Below are 25014 nucleotides of genomic sequence, written 5' to 3'. Positions count from 1 at the left end.
TATATGAAGTAAGCATGACATATGCTGTAGTAAACTTTGGAGGTCTCAGGGAGGAACAGCCTCATATATAAAGAAATAGAGTGATTTTTCCTCAATACGTTGCTGAGAAGTATTGAAGGAGTCAAAATCTATGAATGCACTGCCACAGTTTCAAATGTGATGTGTTCTGTCACTTGTCTGCAAACACAGTATACTGACGTTGGTAGCTTATGAAGAGTAGTCAAAATTAGAGTGAGATACAGTGAGATGGTGCTGTGTATGTAGATTCCCACAGTGAATAAATTTTGGAGCGATGTAGTGCAGTGCAGTCTGCCTCTGCAACAGAGTTTCTAAGGGGCCTGTAGCTTAACACAGCGAGTTGGAGTTAGGGTAGATATAGTGGCCCCAGAATTATTTATGTCAAGTATATGGTATGTGGATCCCACTTGGGGGTAGCTTACCCTTAAGGTCCGGACCGCTATGTTTTTTCCAGGTCTCACTGGGATCCGGCAACTAGAGGAGTGAGCTCTGATCTTGGTTATGACACGCCGTGTGTCAGAGAAAGCCGGTGAGGGAAGTCAGGCCGTTTCACGATGCCCAGCAGCGGTAGTATCCCCGGCAGGGGAGCGGTAAAGAAGGGGCCTCCCACCGGCAAAATCAAACAGCCGCGGTGACTGAAAGGCTGCGTGAGGGTAGCCGCTGAGACCAGGTGGTGAAGGGTCCGGCAGGTACACTGCGTCTGGTGAAGATGGTATACCCGGCAGGGGAGCGGTAGAGAGGGGACTTCCCTCCGGTGAGTGTAATCAGCTGTAGATGTTGAAATGCTGTGTGAGGTCGGCTGTTGAGACCGGGTGGAGTGAGTATCGTCCGGGAGGCAGCTGAATCAGTTGGAGATCAAGGGTGGTGAGATCAGGAAGCCTGAGGTAGTTTGGGCTTCATGGAGGAACAAGTCCGGAAGTGGAGTATCAGGAGCGCCACAAGGGAGTGTGACGCAGTAAGAAAATTTTCTTAAGTTAGTTAAAAAGATAGGATTTAGAGTGAAATCCGATCTTTAAATTTGCAGAGAAGTAGTCCCCATGTGTTAGAGAGATAAAGTAGGACAAATAAAATAGTTGAGTAAGGGTTTAAGGATGTGAAAAAGGAAAAAAAAACAGTGTTGGTCTGCAGAGCTCTGCTTAGATGCGACCTCTTGCTATGATGGCAAACTCCGCCCCCTATTCTCCAAGTGTTTTGTGTGATGGGGATGTCTGGCCATAAGATTGAGCAAGAGACAGGGGCATGGTCTGACCAGGTGATATGGTCAATTACACAGTGGTGCGTGAGCGAAAGACCACAGGAATCAGTGTATATGTAATCAATCCTTGAGTAACTGTTGTGTGGTATGGAATAAAATGAATAATCTCTAGAGGTTGGGTGTAAAGTGCGCCAAACATCATGTAACTTTAGTTTGGTAAGTGTTTCGTTAACCTGATTGATTGTGGAGGTAGATACACAGGATACCCCTCTGGAGGTGTCGATTAAGGGGTCAGCTACGAGATTAAAGTCACCTGCTAGATATGTGGATCCTCGGGAGTGCTCTAAGAGAAGATCGGAGATCTGCTTTAAAAAGGACTCTTGGCCATGACTGGGATAATATATCGAAGCTAGGGTTATATAGTGTCCATAAAGAGTACCGACTAAGATAACATATCGCCCGTTAGGGTCCTTTTCGATATGGGTCATGATAAATGGAACTGATTTATGAAAAACTATACCCACCCCCCCTCTTTTATTTTGACCTGAAGCGAAGTATGCTAAAGGGAACTGAGGGTTATGCCATTTTGGCTCCTTGCCCCTTTTGTAGTGTGTTTCTTGTAGAAGGATTATGTGGCTTTGTGATTTGTTAAGTTCCCTGAAAGCAATAGAGCGTTTCCCAGGGTTGTTTAGGCCTTTCGCATTAATAGTAGTGAGGTTAATGGAGTGTTCACAAAATTTTTTAGATTTAAATTGCTGAGGCATTTTTCACCCTCTTAAAAAAAAAAAAAAAAAGAAGGGGGAGAGGGGAAGCTAGAGGAGAGGTTGTTAAGGAAAGTAGTACTAAAAGGGGTGAAAAGTAAGAGACAGAGATAAGAAAGTAGTGTAAGACAGTAAGGATCCTACAAGGTATAACAGAATAAAGTAGTACCCAGGGTATCAGGAAAAACCTGGGTGTGAATATAACTAATTGAGTGCTAGGGACCTTGTAGTAAACTAGAAGTACTGAAAAAGGGGATAGGCCCCTTTACTGACGTGTGTTATATATCAAATCGAATACAAGTATACCTATAGCATATTTAAGCTTTAGTGCCAACTGGTCTAATTACCAATGTTTAAGTTAAAACAAATGTAACAAATAATACCCTGTGTAGTCTGCACCTCGTGCTGAGGCCACCTCCATTGTGAATGGAGGGGTTTGCAAATAAGTTAGAGGGGGATATATAAATTTAGAGTAGTCTAGTCCGGCTAGCATATGGGACAATCCCAGTGTTAAGTTGCTATCCAATGGTTTCTTATCGGGAGGTGGTTGAAACCTGAAAAATATACCTATCCTCACTAAGTGAGAGGGCACTTCCCCCATGATGGTATGTGGTTGTATCTTCTCTACATAGTAATGAATCGTTGTTAGACCCCCTAGTAAGGGGGGGATAAGATATGCACATTAGGGCTCTCTGGGGCTTAAAGTTTACATTGTCGTGATTGTTGAAACTTAATAGACTTTAATGCATATGTGGCAGTGTCACAACCCATGCGTGGGTGATGAGTGTCGCACAGATACAATTCCAACTCCGACCTACCAGGAAGGGGGAGCTGTTCAGAGCAAACCAATAAAAAGAAAAGACATAGCCAGTTCAACATCATGTGTGAGAGACATAATTCACTAGTGCTTTTGCATAGCAATGTTGGGACATAAGCATTTTATTGGAACAAAAATAAAACATCGTTAGGCCCTGTGTAACCTATAGCTCAATTTAAGTAGACCTCCGTTGTATCTAAAAGTTTGTGTGGAATGTTCAAAGGAGGACTGTGAGGAGTGAGTTTAACCTAAGGTGGTCCCGGTCTCCATCTGAAACCCTCTTTAAACAGCCTCAATTATGGTGACATGAGTGGAGGCAGAGATCCGGGTGGTATGTCGTGTATTCCTCGTGTTAGGTAACCCGCTGTTGGCCTATGATCAGGAGGTGAATGGGACCTAAAGAATATATATATCCCCAGGAAGTAGAGGGACATACTCCCAGCAATTTCAAGTAGTTTTCCCAACCTGGAGGAGTCATGTATCATTGTTCAGCCCCGTGTTGTGGGGGGGGGAATAGTTTGTTCATCAAGGCTCACCAGAACTAAACATTTATCCTGACTCAGATGTCAAACACGTCTAACTATAAAATGTATGTGATCTGGCCAGGGTCTGTGCATGCGTGAGAAGTGTGTCAAGGTTACAAGCCCAACGTCATCTCAACAGGAACATATAAAACAAATTAACAACAATAAACAAACTCACTTCAATATTTTATATAGTAAACAGGATTCACTAACGATCTTATATAACAATAGCAAAGCATAGGCATTTAGTTCAGTGGGATTACATGTTATTGGCCCAGCACGAGGGTTAGCATAGAAGGCAAACAAGCCGCCAAAAGGGCGGCACTTCTTTAACACAGTGTGTAATAAGACAGGTTAACAGTGATACCTATAGTAAAGTCCTAGGACAAGCACAAAAAACACCAACTATTATTCCAGACCAGTAAGAAACCTGCAAATTAGTAAGAAGGGTCAGCCAGTACGTTACCCAATTGTGTCCTCCATCGGGCCTTCTCTCATGGGACGTTGGGACGGGGACGACCTCCCCGCTAGAGGCCCGGCTGAAGATGCGGTTTGTATCGCCAAGTTCTCAAAAAAGATCCTGTGATCCATTCCAGGTCTGAAGATAGATGTTTTACCATTGTTGGTGGCAATAATGGAGACCGGGAACCCCCATCTATAAGGGATTTTATGGTTCCTCAGAACAGATGTGATATGGCCCAGGTCTCTGCGTTTCTGCAGAGTCATGGGCGATAGATCAGAGAAGATTTGAATGTCCTCTCCAGCGTGGGTAATAGGATGTTTCTTCCGTGCACCTTGGAGAATTTCTTCCTTGTCCTTGAAACTCAAAAATCTGACAATAATATCCCTCGGGGGCGCTTTATTAGGTGGTTTGGGCCTGTGCGCCCTCTCAATAGGGATCTCAGGAGATGATGGTGTATCTTTAATAATTCGAAACAAGGCTTGGAGGTATCCCTCAATGTTCTGGGGGGGGCGATAGATTCAGATACCCCGCGAAACCGCAGGTTATTCCTGCGTCCTCTATTATCAATATCCTCAAGCTTGTCGTTGAGGTACTGTAGGTTATCAGCATGGTTTTGGATGTCGGAAGAATTTTGTCGCACAGAGTTTGAGTTGTCTACTGAGGTCTTCTCAATGTTTAGGACTCTTGTTTCTAAGGCAGAAAGGTCTTTACGTAAGTCCCCAAATAGACTCCTCATTTCATTCAATACACTTTGTATGTCATCTTTGGAGGACAAATGGTGGAGGTCTGCTTTGGTGATAAACTGCGACTGTAAAGCGCCATTGCTTGATGTAGGGGGATTTGAGACGTCTTGTGGGCCCTGCATGTCAGCCCTGGGTGTGTCACCAGTATTCTCTATGGGTTTGAGGAAGTGGCTCATGGACTTAGAGGCACTTATTTTATCAGTCTTGTTGGCCTTTTTGTTAGGCATAACACTTTAATATATCTCTGAGAGTGTTCAACTTAGAAATATTTGCAGGCCTTAAGGGTCTGAATGGCAGATCTCAATGGATATTTAGATTATCAGTGGGGGCTCCTGGCCTATCTGTAATGCTACCAGTTAGAGAGCGTGAGGCAGCTGATTATGCCCTTTATGTTGGTAGGGTAATAGTGGTATCGTGAGAGCTTGTGCAAGTGAGAGTATATAAAAATAAAGATAAAAAAAAAGGTCACAACCTACCCCCCAGCTATATGCAGAGTTAATACGTCAAGCTCTAGGATTATGGCTCAGTGGTATCACAGAAGCGGCAAGCACTGTCTCTGATTAATGTGTGAAACAGTGCACAAGGGGAGCAGGTAAGCAGTGTCTTGTTAATCGACTGTGAGTAGTGTGCAAGTGCTTGCCCCAAGTTCCACCAGGGCCCCTTAATCAGGGAACGGAAGCAGGCCTGATATGTTTTACCTTCTCAGGATTTCAAGTCCCGCGTCTCACGCTGAGTCCCCAGGCAGCAACTGTGTAGATGACCCGCTGTCTGTCAAGTACCTCTGGACCTGTTCTGCAGCGCAAGTTGACTGAAGGGAGGTAAGATGAGGCCGTTTCACAATTCTCCCGCACACTGCAGTCTAATGTTTCCGTGGCGCGGCAGCGCTTCTTGTCTGGTAGCCGGGAGCGGAACCCCTCAGCAATCACATAGCCGTTAAGTGTATTGAGCCGGTAGTCACTTGAGCCTATCTCCCCAGGGTGAGTTGTTGTCGATCCGAGGGTGGGCTGCCAAGACTGAGGAGAAGTTAGTGGCGGTAGTCGGCTCCACGTGGACTAACGGTCCTGCTTAGCTGGATGGCTTGCGGTCAATGCAGTGAGACACAGGAGACTCCGTGCAGGAATCTAGTGCCGGGCATTGGGTGTACTTTAGCCCCGGTCAGGCACAGAGGAGGTTAGGTGCTAAAAAGGTGCATTTATGCTAAAATAAGCTAATTTGTCAGTATTGGTAGCAGGAGCCCACCTAATGTGCGACCATCTTCCTGCGTGGTCAGGCTCCGCCTCCAGATGTGCAATCTTTTTGTCAGGCCTTGGTCAGAATCAGACCTGTGTTTAAGTCTGTTGCTCCACCTTGGAGCCTTAATATTGTTCTTAGAGGTTTGCAGCAGGCTCCGTCTCGGAACTCTTGGCTTTGCAGTGCGATTCGCCTTATCTAATTTTTCATGCAGATGAAGCAGTTCTTCGTACTAAGGTTGTTTCGGATAGAAATATCAATCAGGAAATTGTTGTTCCTTCTCTTTGTCCTAATCCTCCTCCTTATAAGGAACATTTGTTGCACAATCTAGATGTTGTGCGTCCTCTTAAATTCTATTTGCAGGCGACTAACGATTTTCGTCTTCATTGTTTGTTTTTCTGGAAAAAAAAACGTAAAGGTCAGAAAGCTACTGATACTTCTCAACCAAAGAGAAAGAGAAGTATGATTCGTTTGGCGTATGAGACTGCTGGACAGCAGCCTCCTGAGAGAATCACAGCTCACTCCACTAGGGCTGTATCTTCTTTTTGGGCTTTCAAAAATGAAGCTTCTGTGGAACAGATTTGCAAGACTGCAACTTGGTTGGCATACTTTTTCCAATATTTATAAATGTTATACTTTTGCTTCGGCTGAGGTTTCTTTTGGGAGAAAGGTTCTTCAAACAATGGTGCCTTCCTTTTAGGTATACCTGTCTTGTCCCTCCCTAGTCCTCCATGTCCTTTAGCTTGGGTATTGGTTCCCAACAGTAATTGAGGACTCTGTGGACTCACCATATCTTAGGAAAGAAAACAAAATTTATGCTTACCTGATAAATATCTTTCTTTCCAGATATGGTGAGTCCACGGCCCGCCATGTGTATTAAAGACCGTTTTTTGACTAAACTTCAGGCACTTCTTGACCTTGTGTTACTCTTTTTCTCCATTTTCCTTCGGTCTAATGACTGGGGATTGTGGGAGGGGAGTGATACTTATCAGCTTTGCTGTGGTGCTCTTTGCCTCCTCCTGCTGGCCAGGAGTGATATTCCCAACAGTAATTCAGGACTCCGTGGTAAGCATACATTTTGTTTTCTCAACACATTTCCTTTTGTTAATATATATTTGTTTTTAATTATTTAAGGTATTTTCAGTGTCAGCCTAAGTATGGTTTATTTGCACCTGTACACAAAGTTACACGGATTGGATTTCCATCAACCACCCCTGCAAAAGCTAAAACCGCTGTACGAAAAATGGTTACACCAAGTACGCCAGCATCCTTGAAACGCAGTCCCAGTGCATCTTCTGTTAGCTCCTTGAGTTCAATATCCTCTTCTGTGAGCAACAAACCAAGTCGGACGGGCCTAGTAAGTGCTTATTGGTTTATGGTGCAACGTTGTAGACTACATTTTTCACAATATAATTAGTATGCTACATGTAAGAATATTTTTGTGGCTCTATTTCCTAAATATCATTCACCAGTGAAGACTGTCAAAGCCTAAACCCCCACTTTCTGGCTTTTAAATAAGCACATTTGAACTATGCAAATTGTTACAACATGTAATGTTAGTTTTATCGAGGTGTATATTTACTGCGTTTTTGTAAATGATGCGTAAAGTTTGCCATTTATATACATTATATGTGTTTGGAATTGCATGAATACTTGAAGAAACATTAGACTGTTCCTTTGTTGCACTCCTAAGGTTGTACCCTATAGAAGAGCATGCAAGTGTGTGCATTGTGGTTTGCATAATTTTTATTTTAATTCATTTTATTGAGCATTTCTGTTTAGGGAGTCAACTTCAAAGTTGCCCTGTGATATTATTGCCTTAGCCAGCAAACATTTATTTTTTCTTGCATAAGGTGGTGATAGTCCATGAGTCCATTACTGGGAATGGAACCCCTGTTCACTAAGAGGAGGCAAAGATTCCAAAACTCCAAGAGTACTTAATCCCTCCCAACTCTCTGGTTAGCCAGTCTTATCCTTTGCCTCTCAGGAGGAAGATGAATAATTGAGGTTCTACAGATTCTTTGTTGAGAGAGATCCTTAGACCAATTTGAGGCCCATTTTTCCCCTCAGAGAGCTGATCTTGAAAGACAAAGGGGAGATTGGGAGTATGACATACTGGATTTACAGTGTGTTCAACTTTCACAAGAAGAAATCTGGTTCCGTAAAGAGACAAATGCCACAAGTGGCTGCTTTCTTCTGCATTCGGATCCTAACAAAGAATCCAAATGCACATCCCTAGGCGCAATTACTCCTGGTAAGGAAATAGTCACAAGACTGCCACATGTGTCATGGGGGCAGGTCCCTTAGTCTCCTCCTGATACTCCTTACAGTGATCCTCATTTGTGATGTACACTGCACTGGATGGGCTATCTCTTGAAAGCAATCATTTCTGCAGCGGTGAAGCACAGTAGAAGCGCTGCAGTCCAGGTAAGTACAACCACACAGATTGTGCTCACATACTCCACAGGCTATTTGTAGGTACAGTTTTTACACAGTACATCATAGCCAGGGTACAAATGTATTAGACAGTTACACCACTCATATACTTCAGTCTATAATCTACTTTTGTAAAATTATTAGAGATTATGTGCTGTGGAACCCTTAAGTGATTGGTAACTTTTTATTCATCATGTTTGTACATTTGTGTCTTATATCTTACCTGGCAATTTTGAAAAACATTGACATCAACGTTAGTGCTATGCAGGCGTGCTCCTTTCATCAGGGGAGCTCGCATACTGCTTGAGGCTTTCTTGCACAGCTCTTTCTTTTTGCACTGCCAACACTGATTAGAGTGCTTCTTTCTGTATATGCATATTTGCTGGTTGCTGCAAGGATTAATACGGGGAGCTTATACAGCGCAGTGGTTTATTCTTTCTCGCACTAATTGCGTGCCTCTTCCTGTGCACACGCTATTGCAGAGGAGAGTTATACATACGTTAATAGACATGTGCATGGCAAAAATTTTTGGTTTAGATAATTTCCGATAATTTCAACCGATTTTCATTTTACCTAAAAGTTTAATTTTAAGCTATAGTGCAGATTTTTGCAATTTTAAAGCTGTGATCGGTTATATTTACGCCAGAATTGTTATTATTTAAAGGGACACTGAACACAATTTTTTTCTTTCATAATTCAGATAGAGCATGCAATTTTAAGCAACTTTCTAATTTACTCTTATTATCAAATTTTCTTCATTCTCTTGGTATCTTTATTTGAAAAGCAAGAATGTAAGTTTAGATACCGGCCCATTTTTGGTGAACAACCTGGGTTGTTCTTACTTTTTGGTGGATACATTCACCCACCAATAAACAAGTGGCAGACATCTGCAGAGGGTAAGTTATATGTTTACCCATAACAACGCCACATTTGTCTCTGAGTGTTACCCCTCAAATTGACTACGGACATTGTTCATTGTTACATACCGCATAATATCTTGCAGCCACAATTAGGGGACAGTTTGTTTTTTGTGGAATTGTCGATTCATGGTTATCCCCCGTGTGGCTCGATATTGTAAACGCTGCTGTGCTTCTACTCCATGATATTTGATTGGAGTGCCTATTTACATACAGCTGATTATAACTCTTATTGTTGTGTTATACAGCCTTAGGCAATAACATACTTACAAATGACAATGAGCTCTTTTTCACTTAAACCTCTTACAGACACTGATACTGAGAGACTTACCCTGGATGATACTTTTGTAAAGCAAAAAGAAACACTGACAATTAGTGAAACTTTTTTATGTATGGAAAGAACATTACTGAAGGAGTATAAATTTTGTTTGGATAAAAGGGCCCTAGAAAAATATTTATTGATGGATCTAATACCACGGGGATTAAGGATCAGTAAATTCCCAACCTTTCAAGTGGATGTGCCTGATTTTGTGAATGAGTGGAATAATATCTTAAGTGACTGCTCAAAAAAGCTTATGGAATTAATTGTGAAATTTAAAACTGAACAACTAACCAAAACCAGAGAAGAAATAGTTAAGATACAGGTTCAATTGAACCAATTTGTGGACCATCCCAAGTTTAATGATTTGGATAAATTGTTGTTGGACACTGTTAGCAAATTCAGAAATGAATTAGATAATTTTAAGTTAAAAAAATTTAACCAAGATAATGCTGATTATGTTTCCAACAGGGTTTACATCTGGCCAAATCGTTTTAATTCTTCTTCCAGACATAGAAGGTCATGCTCAGACAAATACCCAGGGAGAGAAAAAAGTGACATTTAGTGACACTGACCAGTCAGATGATGACAGGGTTGATACCCTTAGTAGATATGACTCTAGTGGCCCCTCAGATGACGATGTCCCAGTAGTGAGGCAGAAGACCACTACGAGTAATCGGACAGACCCCATAATCACCAGAAATACTCAAAAATCAACTGAAGCTAGTAGCTCTGTATCTACTGTTGAACAGAGGAGAACTGAATTTATGAAGGGGATTTATTGCCTTTGGGTCAGCCAAATAAACCTTGCATAAAATCTACTGATCAGCAGGTTTTTCAGATGGACATTCGAGACAGAGAAGGGGGAGGAGGTATAGGAAGAGGCGAAAGAGGAAGACAAGGACACAGGAGAGCAAGAGGGGGACGCAACAAATACAAAATTTAAAAATGATTAACTTATCCAATGTAGTTCTATCACCTGAAGAGGAGCAGGTGTTAGGCCTAGGTCTTGGGTTTGTTCCATCAAATAACTTTGATCTCTTTAAAACAATTACAGATGTTAATCGACTTATAAGAGATCTTACTCTTAAAAAGTTTTTTTGGAACAAACCCAATAACAACGATGGAAAGATAGCCAATATCAATCATCCATTGGATAACACAGCTAAACCTTTTGATTTGGTAGAATTTACTGATACCTGTGACTACCTCAGCCTCCATGATTTACTTATGGAATCTGATGTTACTGCAGCAGAAACTATAGGCACACATGGTGGCTTCAAGCCTCTTTCCAATTTCTATCCCACTAGAGAGAGAGGGCCTTTCATTGAGGCCTTCCATCGTAGAATTGAAGAAGACCTCACAGAACTGGCCAAAAACCATAAAAAAAGCTACTCTAACCTAAGTGAGTCCCAGCAAACAGCCCTAGCCAGATTAAGAAATAGAACAGATATCATAATAAAGAATTCAGACAAGGGTGGCAACCTAGTTGTAATGAATAAAACAGATTATGTATTGGAAGCTAGAAGACAATTATATGACATTAATGTCTATCAAAAACTTAGGGGGAATCCAATAGAGAGCTTTAAAACCTTATTATGGGATCTCCTGGACGATGGATTACAGGAGGGCTATATAGATGAGGATACAAGAGATTATCTATTTGTTAACAGACCGATAACCCTGATCTTCCACCACCTCCCAAAGGTTCATAAATCTTTGGTAGAGGTGCGTGGAAGACCCATAGTATCAGGAATTGGGTCTTTATTTGAGAAACTCTCGGATTGGGCTGAATCCTTGTTACAGCCCTTAGTTTATCTCTTACCCTCCTACATAAAGGATACTAAACATCTACTGAACACACTAGACTCTATCGACTGGAATGCAAACTATTCGTGGCTGACGATAGATGTAGTGGGACTTTATTCTGCAATACCCCATCATCTAGGCATAGAAGCGGTTAGACATGCATTGGATACATATAGTAATTATGATAGAGCTTTGAAAAACTACCTTTTGAGAGTGCTTGATGTTTTACTAACACACAATTCTTTTGAGTTTGGGGTGAATATTTTCTGCAGAGACGTGGGACCGCTATGGGGGCCAAGTTTGCCCCTGCATACGCCAACCTCTTTATAGGTTGGTGGGAGCGGTCCCACGTCTATGCAGACACCAGTCCATTTCGCCACTGTATCAAACTACTGTATATAAGAGATACGTTGACGATCTCCTTGTAATTTGGACTGGAACAGAGTCAGAAGTGTGTGACTTTGTGAACTGGCTAAATGATAATTGTGTAAACCTCCAATTCACATTCTCACATCATACTACTCAAATACCCTATCTGGATGTTACCTTAATAGGTGACACAGATAATAGGAAGATCAGCACAGTTTTATACAGAAAACCCATTTCATCCAATGCGGTTCTCCATGCCCGCAGCAACCATCTGCCTCATACGGGTTTTGGGATTGCCAAGGAGCAATTTATTCGCGTTAAGCGAAATTGCTCTAGCAATTCTGATTTTGAAAGAGAGAGTGATGAATTGAAAAAACTATTAAACGATAGAGGCTACAAGAACAAAATCATAGAAATAGCCTATCTTGAAGTGAGTAGGATGCCACGGAGTGACATCTTACAGGAAAGAGGACCCAACACAAGCCGCAATAGATTTGACCACTCTAAACCTGTGTTTGTAACAACATACAGTTCCCAATATAGGGAAATTTGCAATATAGTGACAAAACATTTACCTATCTTAACAGCGGAAGATGCACTTAAAAACTATGTGTCGAATGGTTGCCAATTTGTAGCCAAAAGAGGTTGTACATTGGGTAACACCCTGTCCCCAAGTATGTTGAAACCTGAACCAAAAAACAATAGTTGGTTTAACACCAAAGGGCACTATAAATGTAATTTCTCTAACTGCATAGCTTGTAGTCACAGTATAACCACTTGTACTTTTCAATCTAAGATTACACAAAAGGTTTATAACCTTTTGGATCTTACGAATTGCAGAACTACGCATATTGTGTACCTGAATGAATGCACCCTATGTCAGAAACAATATGTGGGGTGTTCAACAAGAGAGGCCAGATCACGTATAAGAGAGCATTTGAATAATATTGAGAATAAAAATGAGTGCTCTGATCTGGCATGTCACTTCATTCAGGTGCATAATCAAAATGTAAATAGTTTTAAATGGCAGGTCATAGAGTGGATCAGACCCCTAGTGAGAGGTGGTGATAGAACAAATAGATTGCAATATAGAGAAGCATTTTGGATTTTCCAATTGAGGACCAGAAGACCTTGGGGGTTCAACATTGATGGAGATATTATTAATCTCTGGCAAAGATATTGAAAGTGGTTTTACATATAACTAAATTGGTTATGAACACCTATAAAAGAAACCACTCAGAATTAATATTTTCATTATAGATCTAGATTTGGGTTTACATTTTAAATTCAGCTGCTAGTCGATGTCTTGAATCCATTCCAGTATATCTATGGTGTTTATTATTATTTACTATATATAAACTAAGGCTTTTTTTTAAACATCTATACCCATATAGGCAGTACATTAAACTTCCTGTTAAATAATAACACCAAAGCTTTCTGATATTCTGATATCCATATATATTGATAAGATCAAACATAAAGAATTCAAATATTCCAGGTTTTCCTTTGCTCCCTACTAACAATATAAATACAAATTAAGAGGAGGTTTTTTCTATATAGCTACACATTTGTTCCTAAATTGACTTACGAACATAAACACACACAAGCTAATGAAGCATTGAATGTGTAAAAAGTTTAGTCTTGATTTAGAGGAAATTCTATATGTATATTAATCAGCTTCTTCTATGAGAATATTGTTTATGACAACAGTTAACCATATAAGTTTCTTTGTAAAAAGTATGGTATATATGCAAAGATGTTCTCTTAAGTAAAACTGGTGGTGAGATCTTTAAGAAACAACTCAGCTATTTTTGATTAGTTAATTAGTCTGGGGCTATATTAGCTCAGACTGAGTCCCTAACCAATGCGTCTACCAATGCGTCTATGAGTAAGGCCATATACAGCCGAAACGTGTAAGACAACACCAGCTGAGTTGTTTTGTTTTTAAGTTTTTTATGCTCATGTAAGTCACAATAAAGTATGTATATTTTTTATGTCTAGAGGCTGGCCGGAGTCTTTTTTCACTTTTTTCAATAAACAAGTGCTGTCCAGGGTCTGGACCAAAAATCGGCTGGCTTTTTAGCTTTTTTTTCAAAGAAAGATAGCAAGAGAACAAATAAAAATTGATAATAGGAGTACATTAGAAAATTGCTTAAAATTGCATGCTCTATCTGAATCACAAAAGAAAAAATTTGGGTTCAGTGTCCCTTTAAAAAGAAATAATCCCTTTATTACCCATTCCCCAGTTTTGTATAACCAATATGGTTATATTAATATTCTTTTAATTAATTAATATTCTTTTTACCTCTATGACAGTAACTATATACCATTTTAAAGAACTTTCAAATTTGATTTTATCATGCTTCATTCCCTTGTTTTCCTTTGCTTAAGGAACAACATTGCACTACCGGCAGCTAGCTGAATACATCTAGTTAGCCAAATAGGCAGGCACCAATCATCAGCTAGCTCCCTCTAGTGAAGGATATTTGTCTATTAAATTTTAACAATGGTTACAAAGAGGACAAAGCATAATTGAAAATAGAAGTGATTTTAAAAGTGTCTTAAATTGTCATGCTCTATCTGATTCTTGCAAGTTTAGTTTTGACTTTCCTATCCCTTTAAACTTATTCTGTTATCATTTATACATCTAATTTTTGTATGCTACATTTTTGGTAACACTAAAAAGTTTACTTAAAGGTACAGATACTTTACTGTGAACATATCTTCTAAAAGGGACATGAAACTATTTTTCCTTAATATAAGTAGAGCCCACGGCTTCATTCATTACTGTTGAGAAATACTGAACCTGGCCACCAGGAGAAGACAAATAAACCCCAGCCAAAGGCTTTAATACCTCTCCCACTTCCCCCATCCCTCAGTCATTCTTTGCCTTTCATCACAGGAGGATGGCAGAGAAGTGTCATAGGATTTCGGAGTAGTTCCTTAGGAGGGGTATTTGCCCTTCGATATGGGACTGGAGTTTAGGTAATCTTGTCAGCCTTTCAGTGAGAGCATTGACGAAAGTTAGAGTCTGGAGATGCAGGGAGAGTCTTTCTGTGAACCCATCCAGACTGCCTGCTAACAGCTCCTTAAGCAATCAGTGTTGACGAATTTCACTGCCTGCTCGTTTTTCCTCACTCAAGCCCATGTCAGGAGTGATGCTACAAGACTTTCACACTTGAGACGCTGTGTTTCTGTTCCACAGCATGGATTCTGGTAAGATCGTTTCTACATATGTTGAAAATGCTAGAAGACAGGGTCACAGTGTGGCTCCTTTCATCTTAATAGAATCATGGGTTAATATCTCCTTAAGGGGGACTATTGAACAGTGGGGATTAATCAAATGTGTTGCTTTGATTTTATGCTTCTTTATGTGTAAGATTTATTGTTTATGTGGCTGGAACACACAGGTTTTTACTTTCACTTTGAACACTGTGCAGCTAGTAGCGCTTTTTCTCATAGCAGGGGCGATCCTGCCTTGTGCACGACGTGACCAGTAGTGGTCTCACTTTCATTTCCTCTTTCCTGACTGAGCTGGCTGTCGTGAAAGACGCTTTTTCTCTGTATTGTCTGGGTCTAGGAGGTGGTGAGTGCCCCAGCCATTGGGAGTATAAAGGTGCCGTTTTTTGTGAGAAATAAAAATTTCTCCAACATAGGTGTGTCCGGTCCACGGCGTCATCCTTACTTGTGGGATATTCTCCTCCCCAACAGGAAATGGCAAAGAGCCCAGCAAAGCTGGCCATATAGTCCCTCCTAGGCTCCGACTACCCCAGTCATTCTCTTTACCGTTGCACAGGCAACATCTCCACGGAGATGGCTTAGAGTTTTTTGGTGTTTAAATGTAGTTTTCTTCTGTTATGTGTGATCAGTCCACGGGTCATCATTACTTCTGGGATATAACTCCTCCCCAACAGGAAATGCAAGAGGATTCACCCAGCAGAGCTGCATATAGCTCCTCCCCTCTACGTCACTCCCAGTCATTCTCTTGCATCCAACGACTAGATAGGATGTGTGAGAGGACTATGGTGATTATACTTAGTTTTTATAACTTCAATCAAAAGTTTGTTATTTTACAATAGCACCGGAGCGTGTTATTGCCTCTCTGGCAGAGTTTGAAGAAGAATCTACCAGAGTTTTTACTATGATTTTAACCGGAGTAGTTAAGATCATATTGCTGTTTCTCGGCCATCTGAGGGAGGTAAAAGCTTCAGATCAGGGGACAGCGGGCAGATGAATCTGCATTGAGGTATGTAGCAGTTTTTATTTTCTGAATGGAATTGATGAGAAAATCCTGCCATACCGTTATAATGACATGTATGTATACTCTACACTTCATTATTCTGGGGATGGTACTTCACTGGAATTACTCTGTAAAAAGTACATTAAACCTTTTAATAGGTATTTATTATGTTAAACGTTTTTGCTGGAATGTAGAATCGTTTGCATTTTCTGAGGTACTGAGTGAATAAATGTTTGGGCATTATTTTTCCACTTGGCAGTTGCTTGTTTTAATTGTGACAGTTTCGTTTCTCTCTCACTGCTGTGTGTGAGGGGGAGGGGCCGTTTTTGGCGCTCTTTGCTACGCATCAAAAATTTCCAGTCAGTTACTCTTGTATTTCCTGCATGATCCGGTTCATCTCTAACAGAACTCAGGGGTCTTCAAACTTCTTTGAAGGGAGGTAGATTCTCTCAGCAGAGCTGTGAGACTTATATATTGACTGTGATTAAAAACGTTGCTCTGTAATTTTTACGTTTCAAATTTAATTATTGTTACTTTACTAATGGGAACAAACCTTTGCTAAAAGTTGTGTTGTTTTCAAGGATTGATGCTATAACAGTTTTTCAGTTCATTATTTCAACTGTCATTTAATCGTTTAGTGCTTCTTTGAGGCACAGTACGTTTTTGTTAAATAAGATTGTAACCAAGTTGCAAGTTTATTTGCTAGTGTGTTAAACATGTCTGATTCAGAGGAAGATACCTGTGTCATTTGTTCCAATGCCAAGGTGGAGCCCAATAGAAATTTATGTACTAACTGTATTGATGCTACTTTAAATAAAAGCCAATCTGTACAAATTGAACAAATTTCACCAAACAGCGAGGGGAGAGTTATGCCGACTAACTCGCCTCACGTGTCAGTACCTGCATCTCCCGCCCGGGAGGTGCGTGATATTGTGACGCCTAGTACATCTGGGCGGCCATTACAGATAACATTACAAGATATGGCTACTGTTATGACTGAAGTTTTGGCTAAATTACCAGAACTAAGGGGCAAGCGTGATCACTCTGGGGTGAGAACAGAGTGCGCTGATAATACTAGAGCCATGTCTGATACTGCGTCACAGCTTGCAGAGCATGAGGACGGAGAGCTTCATTCTGTGGGTGACTGTTCTGATCCAAACAGATTGGATTCAGATATTTCAAATTTTAAATTTAAATTGGAGAACCTCCGTGTATTACTAGGGGAGGTTTTAGCGGCTCTTAATGATTGTAACACTGTTGCAATACCAGAGAAATTGTGTAGGTTGGATAAATACTTTGCGGTACCGGCGAGTACTGACGTTTTTCCTATACCTAAGAGACTAACTGAAATTGTTACTAAGGAGTGGGATAGACCCGGTGTGCCGTTCTCACCCCCTCCAATATTTAGAAAGATGTTTCCAATAGACGCCACCACACGGGACTTATGGCAAACGGTCCCTAAGGTGGAGGGAGCAGTTTCTACTTTAGCTAAGCGTACCACTATCCCGGTGGAGGATAGCTGTGCTTTTTCAGATCCAATGGATAAAAAATTAGAGGGTTACCTTAAGAAAATGTTTGTTCAACAAGGTTTTATATTGCAACCCCTTGCATGCATCGCGCCGATTACGGCTGCGGCAGCATTTTGGATGGAGTCTCTGGAAGAGAACCTTAGTTCAGCTACGCTGGACGACATTACGGACAGGCTTAGAGTCCTTAAACTAGCTAATTCATTCATTTCGGAGGCCGTAGTACATTTAACCAAACTTACGGCTAAGAACTCAGGATTCGCCATTCAGGCACGTAGGGCGCTGTGGCTAAAATCCTGGTCAGCTGATGTAACTTCTAAGTCCAAATTACTTAATATACCTTTCAAAGGGCAAACTTTATTTGGGCCCGGTTTGAAAGAAATTATCGCTGACATTACAGGAGGTAAGGGCCACGCCCTGCCTCAAGACAAAGCCAAAGCTAAGGCTAGACAGTCTAATTTTCGTCCCTTTCGGAATTTCAAAGCTGGAGCAGCACCAACTTCCACTGCACCAAAACAGGAAGGAGCCGTTGCTCGTTACAGACAAGGCTGGAAACCTAACCAGTCCTGGAACAAGGGCAAGCAGGCCAGGAAACCTGCTGCTGCCCCTAAGACAGCATGAATCGAGGGCCCCCGATCCGGGACCGGATCTAGTGGGGGGCAGACTCTCTCTCTTCGCCCAGGCTTGGGCAAGAGATGTTCAGGATCCCTGGGCGCTAGAGATCATATCTCAGGGATACCTTCTAGACTTCAAATTCTCTCCCCCAAGAGGGAGATTTCATCTGTCAAGGTTGTCAACAAACCAGATAAAGAAAGAAGCGTTTCTACGCTGTGTACAAGATCTGTTTTTAATGGGAGTGATCCATCCGGTTCCGCGGTCGGAACAAGGACAAGGGTTTTACTCAAACCTGTTTGTGGTTCCCAAAAAAGAGGGAACTTTCAGGCCAATCTTGGATTTAAAGATCCTAAACAAATTCCTAAGAGTTCCATCGTTCAAAATGGAAACTATTCGGACAATCTTACCCATGATCCAAAAGGGTCAGTACATGACCACAGTGGATTTAAAGGATGCTTACCTTCACATACCGATTCACAAAGATCATTACCGGTATCTAAGGTTTGCCTTCTTAGACAGGCATTACCAGTTTGTAGCTCTTCCATTCGGATTGGCTACGGCTCCAAGAATCTTCACAAAGGTTCTGGGTGCCCTTCTGGCGGTACTAAGACCGCGAGGAATTTCGGTAGCTCCGTACCTAGACGACATTCTGATACAAGCTTCAAGCTTTCAAACTGCCAAGTCTCATACAGAGTTAGTTCTGGCATTTCTAAGGTCGCATGGATGGAAAGTGAACGAAAAGAAGAGTTCTCTTTTCCTCTCACAAGAGTTCCATTCTTGGGGACTCTTATAGATTCTGTAGAAATGAAGATTTATCTGACAGAAGACAGATTAACAAAGCTTCTAAATGCATGCCGTGTCCTTCATTCCATTCAACTCCCGTCAGTAGCTCAATGCATGGAGGTGATCGGCTTAATGGTAGCAGCAATGGACATAGTACCCTTTGCACGTCTACATCTCAGACCGCTGCAATTGTGCATGCTGAGTCAGTGGAATGGGGATTACTCAGACTTGTCCCCTACTCTGAATCTGGATCAAGAGACCAGAAACTCTCTTCTATGGTGGCTTTCTCGGCCACATCTGTCCAGGGGGATGCCATTCAGCAGGCCGGACTGGACAATTGTAACAACAGACGCCAGCCTACTAGGTTGGGGCGCTGTCTGGAATTCTCTGAAGGCTCAGGGACAATGGAATCAGGAGGAAAGTCTCCTACCAATAAACATTCTGGAATTGAGAGCAGTTCTCAATGCCCTTCTGGCTTGGCCCCAGTTAAAAACTCGGGGGTTCATCAGGTTTCAGTCGGACAACATCAGGACTGTAGCTTACATCAACCATCAAGGAGGGACAAGAAGCTCCCTAGCAATGATGGAAGTATCAAAGATAATTCGCTGGGCAGAGTCTCACTCTTGCCACCTGTCAGCAATCCACATCCCGGGAGTGGAGAACTGGGAGGCGGATTTCTTGAGTCGCCAGACTTTTCATCCGGGGGAGTGGGAACTTCATCCGGAGGTCTTTGCCCAAATACTTCGACGTTGGGGCAAACCAGAGATAGATCTCATGGCGTCTCGCCAGAACGCCAAACTTCCTCGCTACGGGTCCAGATCCAGGGATCCGGGAGCGGTTCTGATAGATGCTTTGACAGCACCTTGGAACTTCGGGATGGCTTATGTGTTTCCACCCTTCCCGCTGCTTCCTCGATTGATTGCCAAGATCAAACAGGAGAGAGCATCAGTGATTCTAATAGCGCCTGCATGGCCACGCAGGACTTGGTATGCAGATCTAGTGGACATGTCATCCTGTCCGCCTTGGTCTCTACCTCTAAGACAGGACCTTCTGATACAGGGTCCATTCAAACATCAAAATCTAACTTCTCTGAAGCTGACTGCTTGGAAATTGAACGCTTGATTTTATCAAAACGTGGTTTTTCTGAGTCGGTTATTGATACCCTGATACAGGCTAGGAAGCCTGTTACCAGAAGGATTTACCATAAGATATGGCGTAAATACCTATACTGGTGCGAATCCAAAGGTTACTCCTGGAGTAAGGTTAGGATTCCTAGGATATTGTCCTTTCTACAAGAAGGTTTAGAAAAGGGTTTATCGGCTAGTTCATTAAAGGGACAGATCTCAGCTCTGTCCATCTTGTTGCACAGGCGTCTGTCAGAAAATCCAGACGTCCAGGCCTTTTGTCAGGCTTTAGCTAGAATCAAGCCTGTGTTTAAAACTGTTGCTCCGCCATGGAGTTTAAACCTTGTTCTTAACGTTCTACAAGGAGTTCCGTTTGAACCCCTTCATTCCATTGATATAAAGTTGTTATCTTGGAAAGTGTTATTTTTAATGGCTATTTCTTCGGCTCGGAGAGTCTCTGAGTTATCAGCTTTACATTGTGATTCTCCTTATTTGATTTTTCATTCAGATAAGGTAGTTCTGCGTACTAAACCTGGGTTCTTACCTAAGGTAGTCACTAACAGGAACATCAATCAAGAGATCGTGGTTCCTTCCTTGTGCCCGAATCCTTCTTCAAAGAAGGAACGTCTTCTACACAATCTGGATGTAGTTCGTGCCCTCAAGTTCTACTTGCAGGCAACTAAGGATTTTCGACAAACGTCTTCCCTGTTTGTCGTGTACTCTGGTCAGAGGAGAGGTCATAAGGCTTCGGCTACCTCTCTCTCCTTCTGGCTTCGTAGCATAATTCGTTTAGCCTATGAGACTGCTGGACAGCAGCCTCCTGAAAGAATTACAGCTCATTCTACTAGAGCTGTGGCTTCCACTTGGGCCTTTAAGAATGAGGCCTCTGTTGAACAGATTTGCAAGGCTGCAACTTGGTCTTCGCTTCATACTTTTTCCAAATTTTACAAATTTGACACTTTTGCTTCTTCGGAGGCTATTTTTGGGAGAAAGGTTCTTCAGGCAGTGGTTCCTTCTGTATAATGAGCCTGCCTATCCCTCCCGTCATCCGTGTACTTTTGCTTTGGTATTGGTATCCCAGAAGTAATGATGACCCGTGGACTGATCACACATAACAGAAGAAAACATAATTTATGCTTACCTGATAAATTCCTTTCTTCTGTTGTGTGATCAGTCCACGGCCCGCCCTGTTTTTTAAGGCAGGTAAATATTTTTTAAATTATACTCCAGTCACCACTTCACCCTTGGTTTCTCCTTTCTCGTTGATTCTTGGTCGAATGACTGGGAGTGACGTAGAGGGGAGGAGCTATATGCAGCTCTGCTGGGTGAATCCTCTTGCATTTCCTGTTGGGGAGGAGTTATATCCCAGAAGTAATGATGACCCGTGGACTGATCACACAACAGAAGAAAGGAATTTATCAGGTAAGCATAAATTATGTTTTTGTTCTTCAATCAAGAGTTTGTTATTTTAAAATAGTGCTGGTATGTACTATTTACTCTGGAACAGAAAAGAGATGAAGATTTCTGTTTGTAAGAGGAAGATGATTTTAGCAGCCGTTACTAAAATCGATGGCTGTTTCCACACAGGACTGTTGAGATGAAGTAACTTCAGTTGGGGGAAACAGTGGGCAGACTTTGCTGCTTGAGGTATGACACATTTCTAACAAGACTTGGTAATGCTGGAAGCTGTCATTTTCCCTATGGGAACCGGTAAGCCATTTTCTTAGTTTAAGTAAAAGAATAAAGGGCTTCATTAGGGCTTAAAAAACTGGTAGACATTTTTCTGGGCTAAAACGATTACTTTACTAAGTATATTTGGCAGATTATTACTTTTAATAGTTGTTAAATCTTGGGGATTGTGTTAATAAAAACAGCAGGCACTGTATTGGACACCTTTTTCACTGGGGGCCTTTTCTAGTCATAGACAGAGCCTCATTTTCGCGCCTCTAATGCGCAGTTGTTTTTGGAAAGCATGGCATGCAGATGCATGTGTGAGGAGCTAAGAACCACTGAAAAAGCTTATAGAAGGCATCATTTGGTATCGTATTCCCCTCTGGGCTTGGTTGGGTCTCAGCAAAGCAGATACCTGGGACTGTATAGGGGTTAAATGTAAAAACGGCTCCGGTTCCGTTATTTTAAGGGTTAAAGCTTTCAAATTTGGTGTGCAATACTTTTAAGGCTTTAAGTTACTGTGGTGAAATTTTGGTGAATTTTGAACAATTCCTTCATACTTTTTCACATATTCAGTAATAAAGTGTGTTCAGTTTAAAATTTAAAGGGACAGTAACGGTTTTATTGTAAAACGTTTTTTGTGCTTTGTTGACAAGTTTAAGCCTGTTTAACATGTCTGAACCATCAGATAACGATGTTCTATATGTATGAAAGCCAATGTGTCTCCCCTTTTAAATATATGTGATATATTTGTGTCATAATGTCCAAACAAAGTAGGGATTATAATGCCATAGATATATTGCCCAAGATGATTCCTCTAATGAGGGGAGTAAGCATGGTACTGCATCATCCCCTTCTGTGTCTACACCAGTTTTGCCCACACAAGAGGCCCCTAGTACATCTAGTGCGCCAATACTTATTACCATACAACACTTAATGGCTGTAATGGATAATTCTATTGCATGCATTTTTTCCAAAATGCCTACTTATCAGAGAAAGCGTGATTGCTCTGTTTTAAACACTGAAGAGCAAGAGGACGCTGATGATATCTGTTCTGACATACCCTCACACCTATCTGAAGGGGCCAGAAGGGAGGTTTTGTCTGAGGGAGAAATTTCAGGGAAAATTTCTCAACAAGCAGAACCTGATATTGTAACTTTTAAATTTTAATTAGAACATCTCCACGCACTACTTAAGGAGGTGTTATCTACTCTGGATGATTGTGACAATTTGGTCATTCCAGAGAAATTAGGTAAGATGGACAAGTTCCTAGAGGTTCCGGTGCCCCCCAATGTTTTTCCTATACCCAAGCGGGTGGCGGACATAGTAAATAAGGAGTGGGAAAGGCCCGGCATACCTTTTGTCCTCCCCCTATATTTAAGAAATTATTTCCTATAGTCGACCCCAGAAAGGACTTATGGCATACAGTCCCCAAGGTCGAGGGGGCGGTTTCTACTCTAAACAAACGCACTTCTATTCCTATAGAAGATAGTTGTGCTTTCAAGATCCTATGGATTTAAGGTTAGAGGGTTTGCTTAAAAAGATGTTTGTTCAGCAAGGTTACCTTCTACTACCAATTTCATGCATTGTTCCTGTCACTACAGCTGCGTGTTTCTGGTTCGAAGAACTAGAAAAGTCGCTCAATAAAGAATCTTCGTACGAGGAGGTTTTAGACAGAGTTTAAGCTTTTAAATTGGCTAACTCTTTTATTTTAGATGCCGCTTTGCAATTAGCTAGATTAGCGGCGAATAATTCAGGGTTTGCTATCGTGGCGCGCAGAGCGCTTTTGCTTAACATCCCTTTCAAGGGTAAAACACTGTTTGGCCCTGACTTGAAAGAGATTATTTCAGACATCACTGGGGGAAAGGGCCACGCCCTTCCTCTGGATAGGTCTTTTAAGGCTACAAATAAACCAAATTTTCGTCCCTTTCGCAGAAACGGACCAGCCTCAAATTCTACACCCTCTAAGCAAGAGGGTAATACTTCTCAAACCAAGCCAGCCTGGAGGCCGATGCAAGGCTGGAACAAGGGTAAGCAGGCCAAGTCACCTGCCACTGCTACCAAAACAGCATGAAGTGTTGGCCCCCGATCTGGGACCGGATCTGGTGGGGGGCAGACTTTCTCTCTTTGCTCAGGCTTGGGCAAGAGAAGTTCAGGATCCTTGGGCGCTAGAAATAGTTTCTCAAGGTTATCTCCTGGAATTCAGGGAACTACCCCCAAGGGGAAGGTTCCACAGGTCTCAATTATCTTCGAACAGGCATTCTTACACTGTGTAGAAGACCTGTTAAGCATGGGAATGATTCATCCTGTTCCATTAGGAGAACAAGGGATGGGTTTTTACTCCAACCTGTTCATAATTCCCAAAAAAGAGGGAACATTCAGACCAATTTTAGATCTCAAGATTCTAAACAAGTTTCTAAGGATTTCATCGTTCAAAATGGAAACCATTCGAACGATCCTTCCTACCATCCAGGAAGGTCAATTCATGACCACGGTGGACTTAAAGGATGCGTACCTACGTATTCCTATCCACAAGGAACATTTTCGGTTCCTAAGGTTCGCCTTTCTGGACAAACATTACCAGTTTGTGGCACTTCCATTCGGATTAGCCACTGCTCCAAGGATTTTCACAAAGGTACTAGGGTCCCTTCTAGCGATGCTAAGACCAAGGGGCATTGCAGTAGTACCTTACTTGGACGACATCCTGATTCAAGTGTCGTCTCTGTCAAAAGCAAGGGCTCATACGGACATTGTCCTAGCCTTTCTCAGATCTCACAGGTGGAAAGTGGACATAGAAAAAAGTTCTCTGTCCCCGTCAACAAGAGTTCCCTTCTCGGGAACAATAATAGTTTCCTTAGAAACTAAGGTTTTTCTGACAGAGGCCAGAAAATCAAAACTTCTAAGCTCTTGTCAGGTACTTCATTCTGTTCTTCTTCCTTCCATAGCGCAGTGCATGGAAGTAATAGGTTTGATGGTTGCGGCAAGGGACATAGTTCCTTTTGCACGAATTCATCTAAGACCATTACACCTGTGCATGCTCAGATAGTGGAATGGGGATTATACAGACTTGTCTCCGACGATACAAGTAGATCAAATAACCAGAGATTCACTCTGTTGGTGGCTGACCCTGGACAACCTGTCACAGGGAATGAGCTTCCGCAGACCTGGGTAGGTCATTGTCACGACCGACGCCAGTCTGGTGGGCTGGGGCGCGGTCTGGGAACCCCTGAAAGCTCAGGGTCTATGGTCTCGGGAAGAATCTCTTCTCCCGATAAACATTCTGGAACTGAGAGCGATATTCAATGCTCTCAAGGCTTGGCCTTGACTAGCAAAGGCCAAATTCATAAGGTTTCAATCAGACATCATGACGACTGTTACATATATCAACCATCAGGGGGAAACAAGGAGTTCCCTGGCGATGGAGGAGCATCCGGGGGAGTGGGAACTCCATCTG

The 25014-nt window shown here is 41.9% G+C and overlaps 1 protein-coding gene across 5 annotated transcripts in view; it reads left to right on the top strand.

The window, feature by feature from the left end:
• The window catches only part of CLIP1 (CAP-Gly domain containing linker protein 1), an 868764-nt gene that overhangs the window by 305365 nt on the left and 538385 nt on the right, over nt 1-25014 (top strand). For all 5 annotated transcript variants that reach the window (XM_053701760.1, XM_053701761.1, XM_053701758.1 and 2 more), the window contains exon 5: nt 6886-7108. In XM_053701760.1, the coding sequence (XP_053557735.1) occupies nt 6886-7108 (223 nt within the window). The remainder of the gene's footprint in view (nt 1-6885; nt 7109-25014) is intronic.

Source organism: Bombina bombina, chromosome 2 (assembly GCF_027579735.1).
Source record: "Bombina bombina isolate aBomBom1 chromosome 2, aBomBom1.pri, whole genome shotgun sequence".
Lineage (NCBI taxonomy): Eukaryota > Metazoa > Chordata > Amphibia > Anura > Bombinatoridae > Bombina > Bombina bombina.
Note: the sequence above shows the minus strand (reverse complement) of the source record. Positions and strands in the feature narration are given on the sequence as shown.